Source organism: Microtus pennsylvanicus, chromosome 2, assembly GCF_037038515.1.
Source record: "Microtus pennsylvanicus isolate mMicPen1 chromosome 2, mMicPen1.hap1, whole genome shotgun sequence".
Lineage (NCBI taxonomy): Eukaryota > Metazoa > Chordata > Mammalia > Rodentia > Cricetidae > Microtus > Microtus pennsylvanicus.
In genome coordinates this window covers 2668402-2692887 of record NC_134580.1, presented here as the reverse complement: position 1 = coordinate 2692887, position 24486 = coordinate 2668402, and the positions used below count along the sequence as shown (strand labels likewise).

The window sequence follows — 24486 nt, the reverse complement described above, 5'->3', positions numbered from 1 at the left end:
CTAAGGGCTGGAACTGCAGGTGGGCTGCCACACCCACCTGGCATTTATGTGAGTTCTGGGGACCTGAACTCTGGTCCTTATACTGGCAAAGTAGGCTCCTTAAACCACCATCTCCCAGGCTTGAAAGTCTAGTTTGTTTGCTTGCTTGCTTGTTTTTAAGACAAGTCTTGCCAGGCTGGCCTTGAACTCCTCCTCCTCTGCCTCAGTCCTTGAGTTCTAGGATAACCTAGCTATCCTCTCTTTTTTTCTTCCTTCCTTCCTTCCTTCCTTCCTTTCTATTTCTTCCCTGAGTTCAGCCAATTCTTTTCAGGTCATACTGAAGATTTGTCCTTTCTTGAGCATATTCAAGATGGTTGGGTCTCTAAGCACTTGCTTGCTGTGGGGTGAGGAGTCCAGGTTTCTTCTGTAGAACTAGCACTCTGAAGCCGTCTTCACTTTGTTGACTCATAGGTTCTAGTATCTGCAAATAATCTGTAGAGCTGTTTGTCTTGGTGTTCTATTGCTGTGAAAAGATGCCATGACCAAGGAAACTCTTAAAAAAGAAAGCATTTAAGTGGGAGGCTTGCTTACAGTTTCAGAGGGTTAGTCCATTATCAACATGGTGGCATCATGGGAGCAGGTGGCAGGCAAGTGTGGGACTGGAGAAGTAGCCGAGAGCTACATCCTGATCCATAGGTCAAGAGAGAGACTGACACTGGGCCTGGCTTGGGCTTTTGAGACGTCAAAGCCCATCCCCAGTGACACACTTCTTCTAACACGGACACACCTCCCAATCCTTCTCAAGAAGTGTCACTCCCTGATGATCAAGCATTCAAATATGTGAGCCTATAGGGGCCATTCTTAGTCAAATCGCCACGCTGTTCATTTTGTAGCTGCTGGAATGTTTCGTGGGCTTTCAAGTCCAACGGCTCCATCTTCTGTTGGCTCCATCTTCTGTCAGTACAGCTGAGAGCTGGGCCATCTCAAAGACTTCGGGATTGGTGATAGGCCAGCACATATGCCCTCTAGTTCTTTGGGCTCCTTTTTCTCTTCTTTGACAGGAATGTTTCCCTCTTTCCCTTTCACCGCCAAGTCTCCTCCCCTCTTCCTCTTCCTCCTCTTCAACCCTTCCTCCTCCTTTTCTTCCATCTGACTCCTCTTCCTCCTCCCTAGTCCTCTCCTCTCCCTTCTTCCTCCCAAAGCTTTGCATTTGAAGATGACAAAGTGTTTAACTCCTTCCCTGTGTCCTCTGAGGTTGGGCAATTAGTGAGAGCCAGTAATGAGGAGTAAGGACGAATAGAGTAAGACATGCAGACAGACACTCCTCAGCACTGCTGGTGAAGGGAGGTGCTCTGGCCTCCCAGAGTGCTCTCTCCTCTGGTGTATTTTAAGACTTCAAGGGGATTAATCTTCCTGAAGGTGACTTTGGCCCAATCTGAGCTTTCATTTGCCCTGTGTCCTCTTCCCAAAGGTTTCGCTTATCCGCTTCTGTCTAAGGCAGAGCCATGAGGTGGAGGGTAGAGCTTGCCCACCAGGGCTGGTATGTTTTCTCTTTACTCCCAGTGAAGGGACCATGGTTGCACTGCTCCCTCCCGGCTCTGTGCTATCTCTCAAAGAATCTAGGAAAGTGCAGATCTCCGCAAGCAGCACTCCCCACTCCCCACCCCCACCACTGCCTAGTAGGGTTCCATCTCACTGCCGGAGTTTATACCTTCCTGGTCCCAAGCACCGTCCCCATGATAACAGTTATAGAGCCTGAATGTGCTGCACACCAATGGAGCCTCTCATAACTAGATTTCTCTGGATTGATATTGGCTTCTACCAGTCACCTGGGCACCGTCATTTGTGATGGTTTTAAACATAAAAGTCCTGCTGGACAATTTGAGGGCTGCATTGGTGGTGGGAATTTAAATATCAAAATAGGCTTATGGTTCAGATTCCCAGGACAGCACCCACCCAGGGTGCTGAAGTGGGGAAAGGAGAGGGGTTCCTCTTTTTTTCCCCACAGGAAAGAGATCTGTTTGTGTACTGCTTCCTTTTTTCTCTACCCTAAACTATGCCCATAACGCTATGGAGAGATCACCTATTAGGTGCCCCTCATGGACAACCTTCATTTAAAAAAAAAAAAAGAAACTGCATATCCTAGCTAGATGTGGTGGTGGATGCCTAGAATCCCAGCACTCAAAAGGCTGAGACAGGAGGATTACAACTCTAAGGAGAGTCTGTGTACAGACCCTGTCTCTGAAGGAAAAACAAATTGCCACCTTGCCTCAGGAAAAGAAAAAAAAATGTCAGGAGTAGTAAGGCAGGCACTCCCTCCTCCTCCAAGTTCAAAGACAGCCAGGTCTACGCAACAAGTTTCAGACCAGCCAGGGAGACAAGAAAGACCCTGCTTCAAAAAACGTACCATCCCAACGGTGCAATGTGTGCTGAAAGCCTAAACAGAACCATGCAATCTGGACGCTTCCAATGTCCTTCTTCTTGCCTGCCTTTGTTTCCCTCTGGCTTCATGTTTAAATTTCATGGTGTCCCCCTGCAGCTCCCTCCTCACTGTTGCTGTGGCACTAACTCTGTGAAGGCCAAGGGTCCTCTTCACTGTAGGAGAACATTTCATTGTTCCCCACTAGAGACCTTGACAAATAGTGCATCTGTGAACTTGCTTGTCTGTGTCCTAACATACTCGAGGACTGGATTTCCCATGTTGTGGGGAGTGTGTGTGTGCGTGTGCACATGTACGTATGCATGTACATGTGTGTTATCAGGGACAGTGCACCTAGAAGAGGAAGCTGTGTTGTGTCCCACCTCCATGGAGGGTGGGGGGCATTTCCCAATGTGCTCCTGCCGAGTCCCGCCCCAGGGACAGACTGCTATTCTCTGAGTGTCCCTCTCGCTTCACAGCTTCACCAGTGCTCAGCACCTGCATTTTAACCAATCATCCACATTTTAGCTAATTTGGTGGGTGCTGTTCACCTTATGTTCATTGTTACTTCCATGATTGAGCTTGACACTTTCCTGATTCATTTTTCTTTCATGTATGTGTGTACAAACATGTGCATGCATGTTTGCATGGGCAGATGTGTGTGAATGACCATAAATGTGGAAGACGGGGGTTCATGTCTGGAATCATCTTCAATTGCTCTTCTACCTTATCCATTGAACCAGCATCTCTCAGTCAAGCCGAGAGCTCACTGACATGGCTAATCTCATTAGAGCCAGCTTACTCTGGGGACCCTCTTTCTGTCTCAGCCTTTGGGGGCTGGAATTACTGATGGATGACTACACCCACCTGGCATCTCTGTGGTTTCTGGAGATCAAAATTCTGGGCCTCACACTTGCCTGGCAAACACTTAACCACTGAGCTGTTTCCCATCTTCCACTTCTTGCCATTTGGCAGTGAGACTATACAAAAGCCTGGTTTCCCACTGGCTGTCCCTCTTTTATAATATAAATATGGGACTCTTTCCCGAAAGCTGGACACGGTCCCTTCTTGCCTGCAATGTTAGGAATATCTTCTCCCATGCAGCAGCTGCTTTCTCACCCCTGACACATCCTCTGGTGAGCAGGTACCAATCCACACATCCTCAAGCACTGTCATCTTTTCTGTTGCCATTTTTTGTCTTTTTGAGACAGGGTTTCTCTATGTATCCCTGGCTCTCCTGGAACTCACTTTGTAGAGCAGGCTGACCTCAAACTCAGATATCCGCCTGCCTCTGCCTCCCGAGTGCTGGGATTAAAGGTATATGCCACCACACCCCTGTTATGCGCTGTCTTCTAAGGATCTCTTAATGGTCTTCAAGTTGACCTCTCCAGCCCATCTGGAATGATTCATGTATGATGCAGATATGGTCCCAGAATGCCGGCTCACCCCTCTCCCTGCTCAGCATCCCTCACAAATCAAGCACTTCTTGTCCTCAAGGGGCTCTACTTCTCCACCCCCCAGGACAACACTCAGAGTTCTAATTCTGACAGCTTTGCAACAGTTGTCCTCTACAGAGCGGCCTCCCCTCTGACTTTCCAAGAATGTCTTCTCTACTCTTGGCCCTCTGCACATCCACAAAACACTTGAGAGTCAAGAGCCCAAAAGGCCTTTCTTCTTTTCCACCTTTGATGGCTGTTTTTACTTGAGTGTTCAGAAGCACTCAGCACTATGTGAGGGGGCTGGAGAGATGTCTCAGGGCTTAAGAGCATTTGCTGCTCTTTTGGAGGACTACAGTTTGGCTACCAGCACCAGTGTTAGAGTGACTCACAACCACCTATAGCCCCAGCTCCAGAAGACCTGACACCTTCTTCTGTCCCTCCTTGGCTACATAGACACAGATACATACACTCACACACATACACACTGCTGCAGAATTTGAGTTCACACTGCCCAGTCTTTAGACTGCTCAAACCCTAGCCTAACCACACCAATTCTTTTGGTTGGTATTGCAACTTTGACTTCTAATATTTTCACACTTTCATTTCAGACTTGTCTTTTTCTTTATTTTTCAACATGCGTGTGCACACGCGCGTGTCTGTGCGCATGCAGGCAGACGCCTGTTGAGTTTAGAAAAAGGTATATCATCACCTGACTCTGGAGTTATGAGTGTTGTGAGAGGCCCGATGTGGGTACTGGGAATGCAACTTAGGTCATCTGTAAGAGCAAGGACTCTTGATCATGGAGTCCATCTCTCCAGCACCCAGACATGTCCATTGTAGACAGAATTTTATCAAGTTTGTCATAGCCAGTCTTTGTTGGAGTACATGTTCTATTTGTGTGCACTGTAACTGTCAATGTGTTTGGGATTGGCTTTTCTACCCTTACTCTTTCCATCAATGTGTTCAGGATTGACTTTTCTACCCTTACTCTTTCCATCAGTGTGTTCGGGATTGGCTTTTCTACCCTTACTCTTTCCATCATTGTGTTCGGGATTGACTTTTCTACCCTTACTCTTTCCATCATTGTGTTCGGGATTGACTTTTCTACCCTTACTCTTTCCAACAGTGTGTTCGGGATTGACTTTGCTATCCTTACTCTTTCCAGACAAGTAAAGGAGCTTCAAAGTCCTCGTGTGAACTTCTACAGCCCTGGACTAATGCCTAGACTCTCCCCTGGGTATTGCACATTTTTTTTCCTCTATGCTAAAAACACGTGTCGTAACTTCATTCTTATGGCTGGGCAGTGTTCCCCTGCGTGTACTCTATGGTGGGTGCGTATACATCAGTGTGTGTCCATCCACATTTGGCTCATCAGTTCATCTGGTGGGAGACACCTAGGTGGTTTACACCTTTTTTCTGCATGAGTTATTTGCTGTCAACACTGGCAAACAAGAATTCCCCCCCACTTTGCATCCCCAGCTCCCACATCCATGGGGTCAGAATATTTCTCCAGAAACACTACGCCTATGCTGACCCCACACATGCTCATGACTGCTTGCATGGAATCTACCTCCTAATATGTCCATATAATGACAGTGAAGGTTAAAGGCTACCTGAAAAGGGGTGCATGTAGGGTATATGCAAAGAGCTCACCATGTTATACAAGGAACTTGTGCCGGGTTTATTTTGATTTGGATTGGATTTTTGAGACAGGGTCGCACTGTAGCCTAGACTGGTCTAGAACCCACTGTGTATCCCAGACTACACTCACACCCTTGCAATCCTCCTGTTTCAGCCTCCCGAGTTCTGAAATGACAGGCCTAGGCCACCATGCCCAGCTAGAGCATCCCCAGATTTTCATACCCAAGGGAGCCCCTGAAACCAACCCCCTGCTGCCAGCATGGGACAACTGTGTACGTTTGCTCTGTTCTCTGACTTTGGGGGTGCCTGCATTTAGTGAAGGCACAGGCTGTGTGGCAGCATCACATCAAAACCCCCCCCCCCCCAGGAACTGCTCCAGCTTTCCAGAGTGGTTCTGCCTCTTTACACCTCCCCCAGCAGCACACAGAGTCCAGTTTCTCCACATCCTCGCCCAGGCTTGTGCTCTTCACTCCTTGGAACTTGCCATCACAGTGGGAGTGAAGTAAAATGAACTGGTTCCCACTGGTGCCCACGTCGTCCATGTGATTCTTCCATGGCCATGCATCTCTCTTTCTTGAGAAGGTCTCTTGGTCTGTGGATTCTGGCTGTGTCTCTCTTACTCCCTGCCCCCACTCCTCCCAAGCCTGCTTAGCTCTAGCGCTCCCAGGGTAGCTGAGAGGAAGCTGCTCTTACCAACAGCTTCATGGGACTGGGGCCATGCCCAACTTGGTTAGCCGTCGGCCTTCAGGCTTTCATCCTGCACATGTGGGTACCATTGCTTCCTAGGTTTTCCTCCCTCCTTTTCCCACCCCACTTTCGTCTTGCCCTCAGCATCCTCCGCGATTAGCGTCAGACATATCCGCGGTCACCACTAGGCTGTCACCCCTAAGACATCAAAGATTTTTGTCAATTCTGCATGTCTTGCTCTCCTGAATGTTGCTTCAAGATGCTCAGCACAAAGGAGCAGCTGAGGAAGCAGCAGCCCAGGGAGCAGATGGAATGACTCACCCTCCAAGCTCTCAGAGACTTGGGCAGACTCCCTCTAGCTCTTGATGCTGCCATCCTGTGGCCACTCTGTAGAACACTCTGGGATCTTCTGTGCCCACCAGCTGGGACTGGCATGATGTCCTTAAAGGTGGCCCCCTCAGGTCTGCCTTGCCACTTAGGCGGCCACTCAACTAAGTCCTTCTTGTCTTGTCCCCAAAGAGCCCTTTCCACCCAACACTAAAGCCCTGAGGACACTAGGGTAAGACTCAGAAAACATCATTGTTTCCTCTCAGGGCAGCTCTTACTTGCGCTCCCTGCCTCGGGCCTCAGATGGCTTCAGGGCCAGTGCCCAGATACCAGACAGGGCCGTGATCTGAGTAAGCCTTTCTCTGCAGGTCTCAGCATCCAACTCCCTTCAAAGTAAATACAAGGCCACCCTGCCCTTCACTAGGGCCCGAGGCACAGGGCCTACCAGCCAAGTCCAGCAGGCATGAGCCGTAGCATGGTGCTCACAGCACCCCCTCTGCCCACAGCCATGTCATTTGCCTGTGGAAGGCCCTGGGAGCCGAAGAGCCTGCAAGCCATTTGGTTCTCACTGTGCTGATGGCTTGGCTACAGAAGAGGCCTCTGCCCTCAGATGCCAGCGACAGCAGTTCCTGTCCCAAGGAGAAGCCTTACTTGCGTTCATTGGCCGTGAGTCTCTCGCCCCATCCCTGGCGGGCAGCTGTGTGAGCACATGAGTCAGTGTGCCAGGTTGAGGAGGGCTGAGACACAGTCCACTGCCTATCTGGAGGAGAAGGTATGGGCAGCCCAGCCCACAGGCAGACTCCACACTCTGTGGCCCCAGGCTCGGTTCCCAATGACCAGGCCCAGAACTCTGAGCCCTCAGCAAGTAAGTCAGGAGTGGCTGCCTGTAGGACTGCTAAAGAGACTTAGGGAGGCAGCCTTGGAGGGGAGGGGCCTCTGGCAATGCACAAACGAAAGCCTAGCATTTGGGGCTCAAAGCCATGCCCCATATTGGGATCATAGACTTCTGGACAAGCCATAGGATTGGCAGCAACTCTGTCCCTGCAGGTCCCTCTCTCCAGTTTCTCCATCAGCCTACACCATATCTGCAAACCCTGGGACAGGACACCTGATTGCTAAGGTGGCCATGTCTACACCTGGAAAGGCAGCAGCTGTGCCAAACTCTATGTAACACTTTCTTAGACAGAGTCCTGACCTCCAAGCCCTCCCAAGTGATAGCCCAGATATCTTCTGGAAGATAGCTGCTTCCCCACACCCAAATCCTCCCTAGATAGATAATGACTTACAGACATAGTGCTGAGAACATAGGAGGTGCTTAGGTTGGGGTGCACTGGTTAGGAAGCATGGGTTGGGGAGCACAGGCTGGAATGCGCCAACTGCTGATGCACCTGCTGATGGCTCTAGAGCATCAGATAAAGAGCACAGGCTGGGGCACACCATTTGGGGAGCACAGGCTAGAATGCGCCAACTGCTGATGCACCCGCTGATGGCTCTAGAGCATCAGATAAAGAGCACAGGCTGGGGCACACCATCTGGGGAGCACCAGCGAGACTAGAGCAGCAAGTCCAGAGGCTCTAATGGAGGGTGCACAGGTGACATAAGCCAGCACAGGTCAAATGACATTGCCTGGACACGTATGGTCTTGAGCCATCAGAACAGCGGGGAGAAGTGTGTTTGAATGTGGGTTTTGGCTAAACACCCCTGGCCGGGAATTCCAACACTTCAGATCCAAACCCGCTCCACTCCAACAGGCCATGTACGCAATCCACGAGCTACAGTTCGCAAGAGAGTTCAAGAAAGCCGTGCGGCATGCCTTTCCCCAGCTGTTCCTGGCCCTTCTGGCGCAAATGCATTATACCCTGGAGCTGGACCAACCCACAGAGCCTGAGCAAGAGCAGAAAGCCCAAGAAGTAGCCATGCCAAGTCCTCAGAGGTGAGCCCAAGGCTTCATGGACAGCTAACTGCAGGCCTTACACACACCTATAGGAACCTCCAGGACAAAGTTAGCTTCCTGCCCAGGGAACAACAACACACACACACACACACACACACACACACACACACACACACACACAATGTGGGGGTTGCTTAGATAGCAGAATCTGATCATTCAGTTCAGAGGTCAGATTCTTTGGTAGATCAGAAGTCTAAATTCAGAGGGTCTGCAGCCTTACCCCTATTACTTCCCTAGCTTCGGCTGTTCCCAGGATATGTCTGTAGCTTAAAGCTGCATGACCTTAATCTCTGTTTCCAACATCCTATAATACTGTCCTCTGCCTGTGTCTAAAGGCCCACTTCATATAAGGACACCAACCACTGAGTCTGGGCCACCCTAATAACTGCATCTCAACCTGATGGCATCCACACGGTTGGTGGGAGGGTAGAGGGGCGTAGCTCCAACATATCTTTCCAAAAGGGACAATTATAGTCATGATCCCAAATGCCATTCATGACCAGGATAGCAACCAGAACAAATAATCCCCAAAACAGGTATGTGCCTGCTTTCTTTGTCCCCCTAGAGTATCTGGCTCCACAGACACTTATCAAAAAGGGGTCCCTGAAAACAGCTACCCAGTTATGACACAGGGTACATTTTTTAAAGAGGGATTTTCAAGACACAGTTTCTCTATGTAGTCCTGGCTGTCCTGGAACTCTCTCTTTAGACCAGGCTGGCCTCGAACTCAGAGATCCACCTGCATATGCCTCCTGAGTGCTAGGATTAAAGGCATGTGCCATCACCGGCAGGGGACTTCTTGATCCATGTGCTCCTCGCAATGGGCCTAGGACATAGCCATCCCCCCACATCATGCACACGGGACAGCAGTGGTTCATGGTGGCTCTGACATTCCTCTAGCCAAGAGGCACTGAGCTGGACCACAGATGACCATCCAGCCCTCTCTCATCATAGCCAATGCTGTGGCTACCAAAGTGGGCCATTGCTTGTCTCCGGGTAATGTCATGGATACTAATGTCCCACCCACCAACCCACCTGGCCAGGATGTCAGGGGCATCCCATCCTGCCACAGGAGGGGCCCACTGCCTTGGGCTTCCCTTGCACCTGGTCACATGTCCCCAAATCCAATAAGCGTGTCTTTAGAAGCCACCGGGGCTCACTCTTTTCATTTGTTTGTGTGATGGGGTGCTTCAGCAATTTGTCAGTCTTAACAGCCCTCCCCAAGGCACAGCACAGGGAAAGAAATGTCACTTCTCAGATTGCTTCTGAATTCCAATATGCACGAAATCTCTTTTTTATTCACATCAACCATGCAAAATGCATGAATCTTCCCTAATAAGCTAATAAAACACTCTCCTCCCAGAGCTCAGCAAGGTGGGGAAGAATGCAAAGATGACTGCCTCCTCCCTCTGCTTCTCCACCCTCCCCACTCTTCCCCAGAGCCTGCCACCCTCAGGGCTCTGCACACCGGAGAGTCCCTTCAAGGCCTCCATGGCCACACCCATAAAGAGCAACCCCTCCCCCAGCCCATACCTGACCTTGGGCCCTCTTTGTCTTTCCTGGCTTGTGGCCTCCGCCCCTTGGGTGGAAGGTTCTAGAAAGCAGGTCTGTCTGTTTCCACACCCAAGGAAGGTCTCACATTCCTGGGCTCATGGGTAGCTTTCCCTGTGGAAGGAAAGCCGAAGATGTATCCCTCTCCACCTCAGCCTCTCCTTTCTTCACTGGTCACCCTGTAGCCAGGTCCTAAGTGTGGCTCCAGCAGCCAAAGGCCCCGAAACATATCCTGGGTGGAATACATGAGCTCTGATTGGCCCAGATTCAGTCATCTACCCAACCAATGAAAACGTCCAAGGCTCTGATTGACCAGGCGTGGCTCCTATACCCACCTGGAGCTTGAACAAGGCTTGGGTCTCCTTCCCCAGAGGAAAGCAGCCTGGCTGGGACCAACCAAAGGGGACCACTCATGGGCAGGCCACATATACAGGAGTGGCAGTGGGGTATCAGAAAAGTGGCTGGCGCTCTTTAGGCCTCAGAGGGTAGGTGGCATCAGTGAGATATATCACAGTCTAGGGCCTTGTGCCAGGTTGGCTGGCACTATGGAGAGAAAAAAGGGTGCTGAAGAGTGGATATATGAACCCACTGCTGAGTGTTATTGCCTGCTATTAGTCCCCTTAGGGTGGATGGCACAGAACGCTAGGTGGCAGGGCAAGTGAGCCTTGACACTGGAGGTTCCTGTCATCCTGCTCAACGAGACTGGGCCCCATACCAAGAGTAGGGCTTTGGGTGGGGTATGCCTTTGGCAGGCAGGGGACCTCCCTGAGTCACAAATATGTGTGTCAAGCACCCAGGTCACTTCTCAGTTGTGTCCCTTGTCAGCCCTTGGAGGACTTCTCACTTAGTCAAACCATTAGGGGCTGACTGACCCATTCGTGAGACATGTCATATTTCTATTCCAACTCACTCTTCATCCTCACTCTCATCCTGGCCTCAGTGTTGACCTTTGCCCTTCTGGGCCAAGGGACAAAGCCTAGTAATAGGAGAAGAGAAGCAAGAAGAGCACACTAGGCTCAGCACTCACCACCACACCTGAACCAGGAGGACCCTGAGTTCAAGGCCAGCCTCAGAAAGAGTTTGAGGCCAGCCTGAGCTACGTAGTAAGATCTTATCTTTAAAAAAAAATAAAACTAAATGGAGGAGAAAGAGTCTCACATTCATCAGGGTGGGTACAGCCACAAGCAGGACAGGAGTGCTTGGTAAAGATGTGGACGGAAAAACAGCCAGGCAGTGGTGGCACATGCCTTTAGTTTTGGCACTCGGGAAGCAGAGGTAGGCAGATCTCTGAGTTTGAGGCCAGCCTGGTCTACAGAGCAAGCTCCAGGACATCCAGGGCTACACAGATAAACCTTATCTTGAATAAAAACAAACAAAAGTGGGGGGAGGTGTAGGAAAACAAAGAGCCTTGCCCAGTAACAGCCAGATGTGAGATGGGGCAGCTCAGAAAGGACGACCGTGGCATGTGCTTGTCGTGCCAGTACTTAGGGAGCCGAGGCAGAAGGATCACGAGTACCGGGGCCAGCCTGGGATATACAGAGAATGTATCTCCAGAGAAGAAGGGGAGGGGAGTGCCCGGAGAATATCCATGTGGCCCAGCAATCCCACTTCTGCTCTGGGTTTTCTCCTGGAATCAGGCAGAGATACCCAACAGTGCGCATATCAGCTAATGATCATCTCTCTGAAGTCCTGTCTGTGGCCATGCGGACAAATCAACCATGAAGAATAAGCTGTCACCACGGGCCCAAGGTGCCCCAAGACTAGAAGATTCCAAAATGTCTGAACAAAATGCCCTCTCACCCCTTCCCCTTCTGAAAGCCGTCATCTCTCGGTGGCTGTGAGCAGTGACTCGGAAGACGTTGTCTCTTTTTATTGCCAGCTTGGGGGGGGGGTGAGAGCTCAGCCATCGCGCCATGGCAAGCCCATGTGTCCGGCTCGTGCACTCCCAGCAACTAATGGCAAGGAGCAGCCAGATGGTCAAGGAGCCAGGCCACCCTGGACCTGCATTCCCAGCTTTCTACCTGTGTTCAGTACCACTGAATACACTGGACTGAGGCCCCTCACAGATACCCCACACTTAGCAAACACCAGGTCGTTTTTCATGGACACAGGACAGAGGAGCCTCGGGTATGGAAATAAACCCTCTGAACTTCCACAACGCCACACACCCTAGCTCACCTCCCTCCCAAGTGCTCCTTGCTCATGTTTCTTTGCCCATATTTAAATATCTGCATCCTTCAAGGACACATCTTGGACCCTTCCCACCCTAGGTCATGGGAGACCCTAGAGCCCAAGACTTCCCAGAGCTCACTCTAGCCCCAAACAGCTGCTGAGCAACTAAGAACTCCCGCCTACTGTGAACACATGACTGTCTCCCGCTCTGGTGGTTTGAATGAGAATGGTTCCCATAGTACTCAGACATTTGAAAGCTTGGTCCCCAGTTGGTAGAACTGTTTGGGAAGGATTGGGAGGTGCAACCTTATTGGAGGAGGTGGACTTATAGGGGGTGGACTTTGAGGTTTCAAAATCCCAAGCCCTTCCCAGTTCTCTCTCTCTCTCTCTCTCTCTCTCTCTCTCTCTCTCTCTCTCTCTGCCTCCTGCTTGTGGATCAGATGTAAGTGTTCAGTTACTACCCCAGCACCATGCCTGCCGGCCTGCTGCCATGCCCCCGGCCATGATAGCCATGGAATCTATCAACACTATGGGACCATGAGCCCCCTGATTAAATGTTTTTTGGTTTGTTTTGGGGGGTGTTGTTTTGGTTTGGTTTGGGTGTGGTTTTTTTCAATACAGGGTTTCTCTGTAGCTTTGGAGCCTGTCCTAGAGTTAGCTCTTGTAGAACAGGCTGGCTTCAAACTCACAGTCCACCTGCCTCTGCCTCCTGAGTTCAGGGATTAAAGGCATGCGCTACCACCACCTGGCTTAAATGCTTTCTTTTGTAAGTTACCTTGGTCATGGTGTTTTGTCATGGCAATAGAAAAGTAACTAAGACACTCACCCCAGCAGGACCTAGTAATGGGTGTGCTTTGCTGTGTCCTTGTGCCCTGCACACTCTGCCTCACCCTGGCCCTTAGCAGGAGGCAGGCTCCAGAGCCAACACAGCCTGGGACCCCATCCCAAGAACAAGAGAAGGCTCGGGTGGCATCTGCCACTCTGGATAGACCCTGCCTTTCTGCTTGGCTGTAGCACATCACTGGAGGCCCTGAAGAGTCTGCTGTCCACCACGGGACACTGGCATGACTTTGCTCACCTGGAACTGCAGAGTGCCTGGGAGCACTTCACATCTATCAACACCTACCCCCAGGCCGTAGGCCTCCTTGCCAGGTACTAATGGGACAAGGGAGGGGAGGCTGGGCCAATGAAACCACAGTGGGCAGGCCCTGAGCACTGTGCCTCACTTGAGGCCACCCTGGGCAGCCTAGAGGCAGCACCTCTTGGGTCTACATATGCTTACAGTACCCTGGAGCACAAGAGGCATGGGCTACACTCCCAGGCACATGAACTCAGAGTGTGCAGGCGCAGAATCCTCCCCCAGTCCCACCCTGTCCTGGGACCTCAGGAACAAAGGCTATCTCAAAGGCTATCTGTTCCTCCTCTGCCTTCCCCGTGCATATAGCCCAGGCCTGGCACGTGGGAGAAGAACACACAGAGACACATGCCTGCTCCATCACACTGGGCTGTACCTAGCTGCCCAACCTGGCCAGCCTGGGAGGTGGTAGCAGGTACACTCAGGGGCAGTGACCACAAAACCAGGCCCCGCCCCCAGGGCCATGGTGCAGAATCACTGCAAACAGATCAAGGCAGTTCTCAGCTACTTATTGCCCGGCCTGCAGAGCCAGCAAGAGCGAGAAAGGAAGACAGCCATCCTGGTCCTCATTGAGGTAGGGTGGGGAGGTTGGGGTGGGGGGAGCAGTGGGCCCCAGGTAGTCTGTGTCCCACCCTCTGGCTTCCTCAAACCAAGACAAGATGCCCATCTGACTCACCCCGTGGGGACAGCTGCCCAGACTGACCCCTTCCAGCTCTGCAGGGGCCTCCTCTCAGGACCTTCAACCTACAGCCTTGGGGACCTGTCTTTTCACCCTACCCTGCCCACGATGACCCAAGCAGAGTTGAGGATCCCTGGGTATGGACTCGGCAGATCGTACTCAAACATGGCCTTGTTCTGCTCATATGTAACTCCGGGTCCCCACCCACTCCCACCCTAGAACCGTGAGCTACATACAGGGTAATGGTTCAACAAGGGCTGGGATGTGGCCACTTCACCACCGTGGGCTCCGGCACAAGCAGAGCCTCAAAGGAAGGGTCGCTTCCATAACTGGCATCAGTTACTAGGTCTCTAAGCTGAGAGGGGGCCTTATGTCTCCTTCCAATCCACTGGAAGGATTTGAGAGCTGCCCTTCCTGGGGTCCTGTTTCCCTATGTCCCATGCGTGTCTATGGGTACAAGTTAGCTCCAAGCTCGCTAAATAACTTCCCTAGGCCTCAGCTTCCTCAGCCATACATAGAAAGGTTTGGCCACTGAAGTTTTAAATACTTGCTAATCCTGATACCCTGGGCATGCTAGTCAACCATCCTCCCCTAAGCCCACAACAAAGACACAGGCTGCCCAGGACAGAGTGCCAAGCCTGAGCCACTTATTCTCCGGGGCCTCCAGTTCCTCTATAGCCCTGCCCTGTTGGAGGTGATTTCTAAACAGGCTGCGCTGACGGTACTGGCCCAAAGCCTCCAGGACACCAGCCCCGAGATCCGTGTGGCCAGCCTGCAGGGCCTTGGAAATATACTCTTCCACGCGGAGAAGGTGAGGGCCAGAGTGCCATGGAGCTGCAAGCGTTGGGTGGGCAAGATCCAGTGGGCTGGAACCCTGGCTCTGTCACCTGGGACACACTCTAGGAGAGGACACCCATGTTCCCCTGAGAAGGGATGGACCCTCTTGCACAACCCAGAAGCCCACTGAAAAACCAGGCAGACAGAACCCTTCACCTGGCACAGAGAGAACACCCCTTGAGAATCATGTACCCCTTATCCCCCCAATTCTCCATTTCCAATGAAGTCCGCTATGCCACCACCATCACAAGCCACATCCCACATGGACAGCCTGTGCTGAGGAAGACTGCAATGCTGCCTTTGGGGGCCTGCCCTTCCCTCGTCTCCCCAACCCAGTTCAGGCCCTAGGGTTCTGGGCATCCTCCTCCACTGCAGGAACCATGTAATGAACAACAGCTGAGGCCCTGGTAAACCCCTTCCCACATTCCAGCAAGAAAGTCCGTTCGTCCTCAGCAGCCCGCCTGCTCCCAACCAAAAGACATGCTGGCGGTGCCCATTGCCCCCTTAGCTCCTCTATCAGAACCCCATCCTACCATGCTAGACCCCAGGGCCCAGCACACTGACCACACCCACGGGTGCTCGCATCTGCCTGGCCAAAAAACAACTCTGTGAAGGTGAACCTAGTATTTCAAACCAAACAGAACTTAGGAGACAAGGTTTGTTTATAAGAGGAAAGCCACCCTGAGAAAAGACCCAAATATCCTGTGGGAATATCCTGTTGACTTCTGACCACTCACTGAGAGTTCAGGACACACAGCCAACAAATGGGGCTGGCAGAATGGGCTGGAACAACAAACAGCAAAGTGTAAAAATGGCCCACAACGATCCCTTGCAACACAAAAGTTCTGGAGGCCCACCTCAGTAAATGCGACCTGACCAGCCTTTCGTACAGCTGACCCCATCTGACCTGAAGGGAGCCAGACACGGGAGTGGAGCCCCTGTGGGGCTCAGAGGAAGGAAAAAGCAGCCCCAGGCCCAGAAGGGATAAGGACCTGGGACTCAAGGGCAAGGCAGCAGCAGGGCTCAGGTCGGACACCCCAAGTGAAGCCAGGTGAAGGGGGCAGACCTGAGCCTGCCCCCCACCGTCCACTGCCTTCCCCATAGGGAACCCTGCTCAGAGGTCAACTGCCAGTTTTCCTCAATGGCTTCTTCCAGAACAATGAGGCGGTGGTGGTAGGCATCATGGGCATGGTATCAGACGTACTGCACCGCCTGGGCACAGAGGGTGCAGGCGCCCAGAGTCTCTGCATCTCTATCAACACCCGCTACTTCTTTGATGACGTAAGCATAAAGACAGGTGCGGCTGGGCTCGCCCCCTGGGCCCTCCCAACAACTCCCTGGCTTCAGGACCCCTTCCGCCCTCCCACTGCACCTGACTCTGAACCCAGGGGAACCAAACCCATGGCCCAAGCTGTGAGGCCACAGTGCACCAGATCTGGCCAGGTGTCCACCAGGAAGTCCACCACGCTTCCTCATGGCTGAAGTGCCAAGTCTTACTTGTCCAACCAACCCTTCTGTGTCCTGGCCTACTACAGACCACATGGGCAGGTCCCTTTGTCCAAAACGATTACTCCCCACCCCGATTAGGAAATGGGGAATAAGTCACCTAGCTGCCTTCATGGTCCTGGTTGTCAGGGTAACACTGGGCACCAGAGGACAGGGCGATTCTATGGGAGGATGTCCTGAGACCTTGTCTGAGAGAAACTGTGACCCTCCTCTGAATCTAAGGGAGGAATATCGACCTCACCCTGGGTCCCTGAGCCTGAGGAAGTCCAAGGAAGTAGGGGCTCCAAGCTGGGGAGCACTGGCACTTCGCTAAGTCCCTGCCTCGTAGGAGCGGGACAATGTCCGAGCAGCAGCTATGGCACTGTTTGGGGATCTGGTGGCAACGATAGCAGAGAGGGAGCTGAGTGGCCTGCGGTCCCAGGTGTGCCTAAGTATGGTACCTCTGCTTCTACACCTGAAGGACCAATGTCCAGCTGTTGTCACGGTCAGTGCGTACCCGCAAGCCTTTCATCTTGGTCAAAGGACAGGGCAGCCAAATCGGGTTGCCTGAGGGTGGGGTAGAGGGCAGCAGCAGGTCTGGCCATCTGCAGGGCTTTCCCGATCACTGTCCCCTCCCGTGTGTTCCCACACTCACTCTGGCCAGCCAGGCCTGTGGGTCTACCGGCTAGAGCAGAGCATGATGGGACACAGACACACAGTGCACCTGCTGACACACAGACAGAGCCCTCTTCATTGTGCCCCGCTCCCTGGACTCCCGATCATCGGAAGAGGAGACAATAGCAGCCATCTCCCCAACAAGCTCAGACAGAGCTGAGTACCTACCTACCTTCCACAAGGCACCATGACCCTAGGGTAGGAGCAGCTTCCCAGACATCAGCACAGAGGGCTGCTGAGGCGCCCCCACCCATTGCAGCTGTGGTCTCAGGGAATGGGAAGCCCAGGCTCAGCCACACACGGGCAGTGGGTGACCCCTCCCATGGCTGTCTCCACAGCAGGCCAAGTTCGCTTTCTACCGCTGTGCCGTATTGCTCCGCTGGCAGCCACGGCACACCCTGTTCTGTACACTGGCCTGGGAGAAGGGCCTCAGCGCCCGCCACTTCCTCTGGACCTGTCTGGTGAGGGGCGAGGGTGCAGGGTCAGTAGTGGGGACCTGAGGTAGCTGCACACCTACGGACTCTCCTTCCCAGGGAAGTGAGGCTGATGGGGGCAGAGGTCAACAGTCCCTGAGGCGCTTGGCAGTGACAGGTGGGCTCTCCTCTGAACAGATGACACACAGCCAGGAGGAGTTTAGCGTCCACTTGTCGCAGGCCATCAACTATCTGCACAGCCCTCGCCGCCACATCAAGACCTGGGCAGCTCTGTTTATAGGTGGGCAGCATGGGCCAGGCTCACTCACCCTGCCCACCCAGCACCACAGCGGAGGAAGGGGTGGGGTTAGGGAGTTGGGGGGCTTCTGGAAGCTCCTTAGGGCTGGGCCAGAACTTCCTGCATCCAGCAGTCGTGGCTCTCCGTCTTGCACAGGGTACACCACCTGCTACCAACCCCAGGCCGTGTCACAGATGGTCAACGACATGGACACCAGGCTGCTATTCTCCAGTGAGCAGCCCACACCCTGGGCCTGTCTCCACACCTCCCAGCTTTCTGCAGCATCCCTATCTCAGATGGTGAAAAAGACAAGGACCCAGGCCTCCTGAGCAGACCCCCACCCCACCAGGGCACTCCATGCTGGCCAATGGACGGAAAGAACCCTCTTATCCTCCTACCTCTTACGGGACTGACCTTGTAAGGGTGGGAGGTTGCTCCCAGGCCAGAATCCCTTTTGACTTGTCCTTTTTCTCTTGAAGCTTTTAAAGATCTCAAAAAAGACCCGGAACCTGGCATCAGGGAATTTGCCACCAGACAGCTCGCGTTCCTTCGGGAGGTGTCAGCCGAATCCAAGAAGTGACTTTGAGCCATCCTCTCCCAGCATCTCACCCGGAACAGCCCTGCCCCAACCCTGTCCATAGAGCTTGGTTGTGTAACATTTTTCCATTTGAAAGAAAAATCTAGATTCAACAACAACAAAAAAAAAAAAAGCGTAGTAGCTGCCGGCTTCCTGCCTGCTACAAGGACCCTCTGCCGTGGCCAAGCCAAGTCCTTAAAAGATACTAGCAAGATTCAGAGGCACAGACGGGACAGACAAGCAGGGGCGGAACAGATCAACTTGAAGATCTCAGGGGTGGAATCAACTCCACGTGACCAGGGCCGAGGCCATAGTGCCCACAGCTAAGCATGGTCATTCTCTGGGAGTGGGGCCTGAGAGGAAAGTCTCCAGTGTCCCCAGCTGAGAGCTATGCAGGGCACGTGGAGCAGGTGGAAGGGAAGGGCACCCCAGCAGGCTTCCCCATTACAAGGCAGCATCTTCCTCTAACAGGGCCAGTCAGCCCCAGCTGTAGACCCCCCCACAAGTTTTCAACAATCTAAAAGAGGTTGCCTGACTCCCTGAGAGTACCCCTGAATCCCTTCTCAGGCAGAGCTTAGGAGACTCACCATGGCATGTCATTCTCAGGACCCATCAGATCAGCCAGCTACAGCAAGGGACCCTCTAGCTAGCCCTCCAAGCTCAGGCTCTGTGCCCACCACCCAAAAGCCTCCACGCTCCACGCTCCATCCCCCAGGTCTTATGGAACCTGTCAGGTAGACCCTGCACACACACCCTCACCTGAGGGGGATCCCCATTGCCCATATCTCCCAGCTCCTGGACTATGTCCCCCCTGGGGCAGGGACATCGTGTGGAAAACTTGGATGGCAGACTGAAAAAAGAAACAGTGACTTTGTGCAAACATGCCACAGGTGTCGTGAGTTTCCAGCACACACAAGGTCACCACTACTGAGTTTGGGAAAGGAACACCCCCAAATGGCTGCACCTCGCCACAAGGCCTGCCTGACTGAGACAGGCAGAAACAGTGATTGCTGGGGCTCTAAGCAGGCCCCTGAGGTTTCTGGGATCTAATTCAGGGCTAGGTAGAACAGGAGGCCACGTGCAGGCATGAGGAGCTTGAAGAGGGAAGGGTTCAAGGCGGGTGACCAGTGCAGGTGAGAGAGGTCCTGGGACTGTTATAGGCACAGAAAGGACAGGTTTGTAAAGGCCTGAGGATTATGTCCACAAGTGGTGTCAATGCCAAAGGACAGAGAGCATGTCCACAGTGACATGTGTAGCCAGCCCTGTCCCTCACTGTCCCCTTTCCTCAGCTAAGAGCCAGATCTGCTCAGAACTTGAGAGCAGGAAGATCAGGCCCTCCACGGGCACCCAGCCTTCCCACACTCTCAGAGCTAACATACTCCACACCACTCTGCTGCCCTGCCCTCCTCCTCCTCTGAGCAGTGGAAGTCATTTCCCAGGCTGGTGGCCACTGTGGTCAAATCTCACAGATCACATGGGGCAGGGGAGTGGAGGCCACTGAAAGTTCCAAGTGAACCCTACTCTGTCCTACAGAGGTGACCCAGCCTCACCTTCTAATGTTCCAACCCCCAAACTGTCACCAGTCGGAGCTGGGGATCCAGGCTGAAATGTCAAGAACTTGTCGAAACAAGGCAGACTGCAGAGAGCTGCATGGCCACCAGAGGATGCTAGGGAGGCACAGAGCAGCAATTCTACACAGGACCACAGAGGAGGGAACATGGCCTCCCAAGATTCAGACCCCATTCCCCGGCTCTGCACCACTCCTTACACACATCCACAGCTCCTGATTTATTGCCTTGAGAGTCCAGAGCACCTGAAGGCCCAGGATCTGGTAACAAAAGGTGCTGAAAACAGGTTAGGGTGAGGGCAGCGCCGCTGAAGCCCTGGGCCCAGTGGTTAAAAACACCCACCTGTGGTGCACAGGCCAGGGAAAGGCCTGGGCAGGGGATGGTGGGGCTGGACGGAAATGGCAGGAGGTCCAGGGACAGCCGTGGGCACAGACAGGGACAGAGCAGGAACACACACGGCCACTGGGCTCCTTAGACACAGACACACTGAGGCACGGGAGTAATGGGTAGACAGGGCCAGGGCCTGAGCTACATGACACAGCATCTAGTCTTGTGCGTGTGTGGGTCTTTGAACCGCAGTCTCTGCTTAGGCCGGTACTTCTCCAGGTAGGTGAGCTGCTTGCTGTTGATGGCCCCACGGCGCTTCCTGCAGACAGGGACGGAGGATCAGTAAGCCTGGCTTGGACACCTTGCTTTCCCTCAGGAAACTTCAGACCCTGTGGGACTCTGGGGGAACTGGAGTGGATAGACCCACAGGAAGTAGGCTAAGCTGGGGCTCTGGGGAGAGGCTGGGGGCGCTGGACTTAGTAAAGGCTAGGGTGCATTTCACCCTAGCTAGCCGGCACCTCTGCAGGGCTGTACCACGGTAAAGAGAGCTGTGTGCCTGTGCTAAGCATAGCTCTTTAGGTTGCCTACCCATCTCTATAGTCCAGGCTCCCCTAAGGATGCCTGCAGGCTAGTAGGCCCATACTGCTACAGTCTTACAGGGCCTGCCCAGGGAGAAGAGATGTGTGCCTATTTCAGGCAGCACAAAGGCATCCACATATCCACGGTGGATATCACACACACACACACACACACGTGCACACATGTACACACACGCCACAGGCTAGGACTGCAGCATCAACTCTTCAGTCCTTGCCTGGAAGATCGGAAAGACGGGATCCTCCAGGAAGGCTACCATACCACAAGGAGGTACTGGCTTGGGAGCAGCCAGGAAGGGCAGAGAGGAAAGACCTAGCTACAGAAGTAAGAGGTGAGGGGCAAGGAGAGGCCAACAGCCGAAGCCCCGCCCAGCTGCCGAGATCCACGGTGGAGCCCTACGTGCCATCCCCACCCACTGGTTACTCACTGTCGGATGAACTGGATGGCATCCTCATACTTCATCCCGCTCTCGATAAGGGCAAGAGCCACGAGCACTGGAGCCCTGCAGGGAGAAGCAGAGCTGAGATTATCTGAGACCCCATACCCCATCTCGCCCCTGCCTCGGGCCACCTGACAAAGGTGGGCACATGAGACCCAAGTCCCTCCGCTTGCCCATGGAGGATACAGACTCCAGATAGCTCAACTAGCTGCTCTAGTCTGGTTCCCCTTGCCCCTCCTGTGCAACCTAGGGCAATGTAGAAAACCTCTTTGTGCCTAAACTCCTAGAAAAAGAGCTACAAGCATACTGGCTATTGAGCATGCCCTCCAGTCCATGCTCCCTCGCCTGGCTCATTTCCAGCTAGTGTGGACAGCTGTTCCTCCTCAAACAGGGGTCAGACCTGGGTGACCAGTATGTCTCTGCGGCAGCTCTTTTGCTGCATGGGGCGCAGTGACTGGATCCTAGCGGGAAGCCCTCCCTGCCAGGCTGGGAAAGGACTTGCCTGGGAACCCGGGGCCTTCAAAAGGTCAAGTGGATATGGCCCACATCCAAACTCACAAAACAATGAAGTCAGACCACAGAAGCAAAAGTTGAGCTCCCAGCAGCAACGGAGCCAGGAGCGCCACCCACCACTCACCTTCCCAGACCCGCCACACAGTGCACAGCCACGCAGCTGCCCGGGTCATTGTAGAACTTGGCCTTCAGTAGGCTCAGCCAGTCCTCCACCACCTTGCCAGGAGGGGGCGCCCCGTCATCAAAGGGCCAATCCTATGGAGAAAGATGCTTAAGGACTTGCCCTATGGATGTTAGCTTTCCTTCCCCTGTCCCTCAGGATTTTAGGAGGGAGGGGAAGACCGGCCCACACGGAGAAGGCTCCAGCCCAAGGTATGCTGGGACATAGTGTGGAGAAGACAGAGGTGAGACTCATCACCTATCGGTCCAGACTTGGACCCGCTGGTTCCAGGGAGAACCAGCATGGGTCTGCAGGAGCTGGCTGATGGAGGGTAGCTCTTGGGGTCTCTACCTCTCGGCAGCTCCTGGAGGTCACCAGCTTACGTGGCTGTTCTAAGTCTAACCAAAGTGTCTCCTGAGGAAGGGAGATCGGCTGGGGAACTTGGTACGGAGATGCTGACGGGCCTTTGTCTCACACTTCCCTAAACACCCACACTATGGGAGGCCCTTGAGGGTCAAAACAGCCTGTAGGATCTCACAGCAGGAAAGGGTCCACGGGAGGAGTCCTGCCAGGCCTAGGTGACCCCAACCTCCTCCCTCCTGTACAAACTGCCATGCAGTGGATGTGAAACCCCGTCAACACACGGTCCTCACAGAGGAGTAGCCCAGGGTCACTCTGGTGTTGAGGACAGGACACCAGGGCCTCAGCACAGTCAGACAGGGTCTGGTGCGTGAGGCCTGACTCATCCAGGCTCCACACTGGGAAGAGAGGCCTTGTGCCCAGGAATTGGCTCTGCTCTGACCCTCTAAGCACCAGAGTGCCTCTCTGCCACTCAGCCCCCAGGGTCAGGACGCCAAGGAAACAGCAGCTAGGATCCCTACCCATGGCCTCTGCACAGGGTCTCCTGGGACTCACTGCTGCCAGGAGACAGGCTCCCACATGGCAGGCAATGAGAGGCTGAACAGAGGGCCCTGGAAGCCGCGGGGGGAAGCCAGGCAGGCACCTGCTGAGCCCTACCTCATCTGAAACGGGGTCTCCATCTTCACCAGCCAGAGCCAGCGGGGCCCAACCCCAACCCATAGTGCAGGTGGAGAGGCAGCACCATTAGGGAAAGGCCACTCCTCATGTACGCCCTCCTACTTCAGCTGTGGTCTCAGAGAATATCTGACTCCAAGCCTCAATTGTTCCATAAAGGAACCACACAGAGGCTACAGGCTGCCAATGGACTCGGAACACCTAACAGGACCCACAGACTCCAACACAGACAAGCCAGGTGTTTAGAAACTACAGTCAAGAGCACTGAGCATGTGCAACCTGACCTCGGAGGCTAGTCTGGGAAGGTGGGTGCCGTGGAGACGACTCTGTCAGAGTCATCTGCCCCAAACACCAGACTAGGCACAGAGAGTCCAGCATGTATCAGGTGGCAGCAGAGGACCCAGCCTCACAGTGAAGAGCCCCAAATCTACTGTCCAGACAGTCACAGTGCCCAGAGCTACATGTCCCTCACCACAACAGTGATGCCGTCCTTCTCCAGAGGGGTCTTATCGTAGGTCACTTCACACACACGCACCACGGTGGTAGCCCCATACTTCTTCAGGTCCTGGGGTAGGAAGAAGGAAAGACCCAGTGGTTCAGAGTTCAGCCTAGAGCTCTGCCCATGCTGAGTCCCCAAAGGTCTGCCTGCCCCTCTGCAGCCCCGAAACAGAGAGGTGTCCCCTATGACTGCCTCCTCTGAGACAAGCAGACTTCATAAACCAGCAGGTGGGCCTGAAGGCTTAGTGACTGACAAAGTAACCTCCGCTGGTGCTTCCGGGTCATCTGCCCCTGTCCGACCTGGAGATGCTAAGGAGCCCGCCTGTGTTCACTAACATGTTCAACCACCATGATTTCAGCCCCATCTTGTCCCCCACGCCACTGCAGCATCCAGGACAAAAGGTCTCAGCAGCAAGGCCTCGCTCTCCAATAAAATCACCCAGTCCTTGGAAGGGTAGCCCAGGCCTCAGGGAGCCCCTTGCATCTGCACGGCCCGCTCTTCCTGGACTGCAGGAGTGTGTTCCGCAAAGGTCCTTTGGAGTCTCCAGCAAGAAAACCTCAGGGGCTGGAGACTCGAGTCAGCAGGGTGGCACCACACACCACTGGGGAAGCCCCATCCCTTCAGAGGAAAGTTCACACAGCTCACAGCCAACATGGGGTATTTATACCCAGGGCCACAAGCAGGGCCAGCCCCCACCTACCTGCTCCCAGTGGGTATTTTGGGAATGGTGAGGTATGACTGGGTCTTGCTGCCATGAGATGGGAACACCAGACACAGCAAGGCCAGGACCCTACTATTCTGAGAGTGCAAGGAAAACGGGGGAGCGTCTACCTCAGAGACCATGGGAGCCTCAGAGACCATGGGGACGTTGCAGAGTCCATGAAGGAGAAAGCTACCACCCAGCTCAGGACTCGGTCCCAACCCTACTCACACCTTGAACCCTCATCACGCTTACACTCTGACCCCTGGCCTTAGCATACTGAGCCTCAATTCTACTCACTTGCTGGTCTCATCCTGGTCACATGCTGAGCCCCCATCCTGGTCACTCAGTACTTTTTCCTAGTCTCTCCTTGGGTCCTG

The 24486-nt window shown here is 53.5% G+C and overlaps 2 protein-coding genes across 4 annotated transcripts in view; one reads left to right on the top strand and one right to left on the bottom strand.

Moving 5' to 3' along the window:
- LOC142842935 (maestro heat-like repeat family member 5) overlaps positions 1-18306 on the top strand; it is a 75355-nt gene extending 57049 nt beyond the window's left edge. The window contains exons 20-30 of the mRNA XM_075959502.1: positions 6999-7158; positions 8244-8425; positions 13184-13321; positions 13764-13878; positions 14651-14794; positions 15925-16101; positions 16655-16810; positions 17319-17441; positions 17592-17694; positions 17848-17922; positions 18171-18306. Coding sequence (XP_075815617.1) covers positions 6999-7158; positions 8244-8425; positions 13184-13321; positions 13764-13878; positions 14651-14794; positions 15925-16101; positions 16655-16810; positions 17319-17441; positions 17592-17694; positions 17848-17922; positions 18171-18271 — 1474 coding nt within the window. The 3' untranslated portion in view covers positions 18272-18306. The remainder of the gene's footprint in view (positions 1-6998; positions 7159-8243; positions 8426-13183; positions 13322-13763; positions 13879-14650; positions 14795-15924; positions 16102-16654; positions 16811-17318; positions 17442-17591; positions 17695-17847; positions 17923-18170) is intronic.
- A 1735-nt stretch (positions 18307-20041) lies between these two features.
- The window catches only part of Ptp4a3 (protein tyrosine phosphatase 4A3), a 40873-nt gene continuing 36428 nt past the window's right edge, over positions 20042-24486 (bottom strand). For all 3 annotated transcript variants that reach the window (XM_075959498.1, XM_075959497.1, XM_075959499.1), the window contains exons 3-6: positions 23380-23472; positions 21837-21967; positions 21188-21262; positions 20042-20482 (exon numbers count right to left, since the gene is read on the bottom strand). In XM_075959498.1, coding sequence (XP_075815613.1) covers positions 20365-20482; positions 21188-21262; positions 21837-21967; positions 23380-23472 — 417 coding nt within the window. In that variant the 3' untranslated portion in view covers positions 20042-20364. The remainder of the gene's footprint in view (positions 20483-21187; positions 21263-21836; positions 21968-23379; positions 23473-24486) is intronic.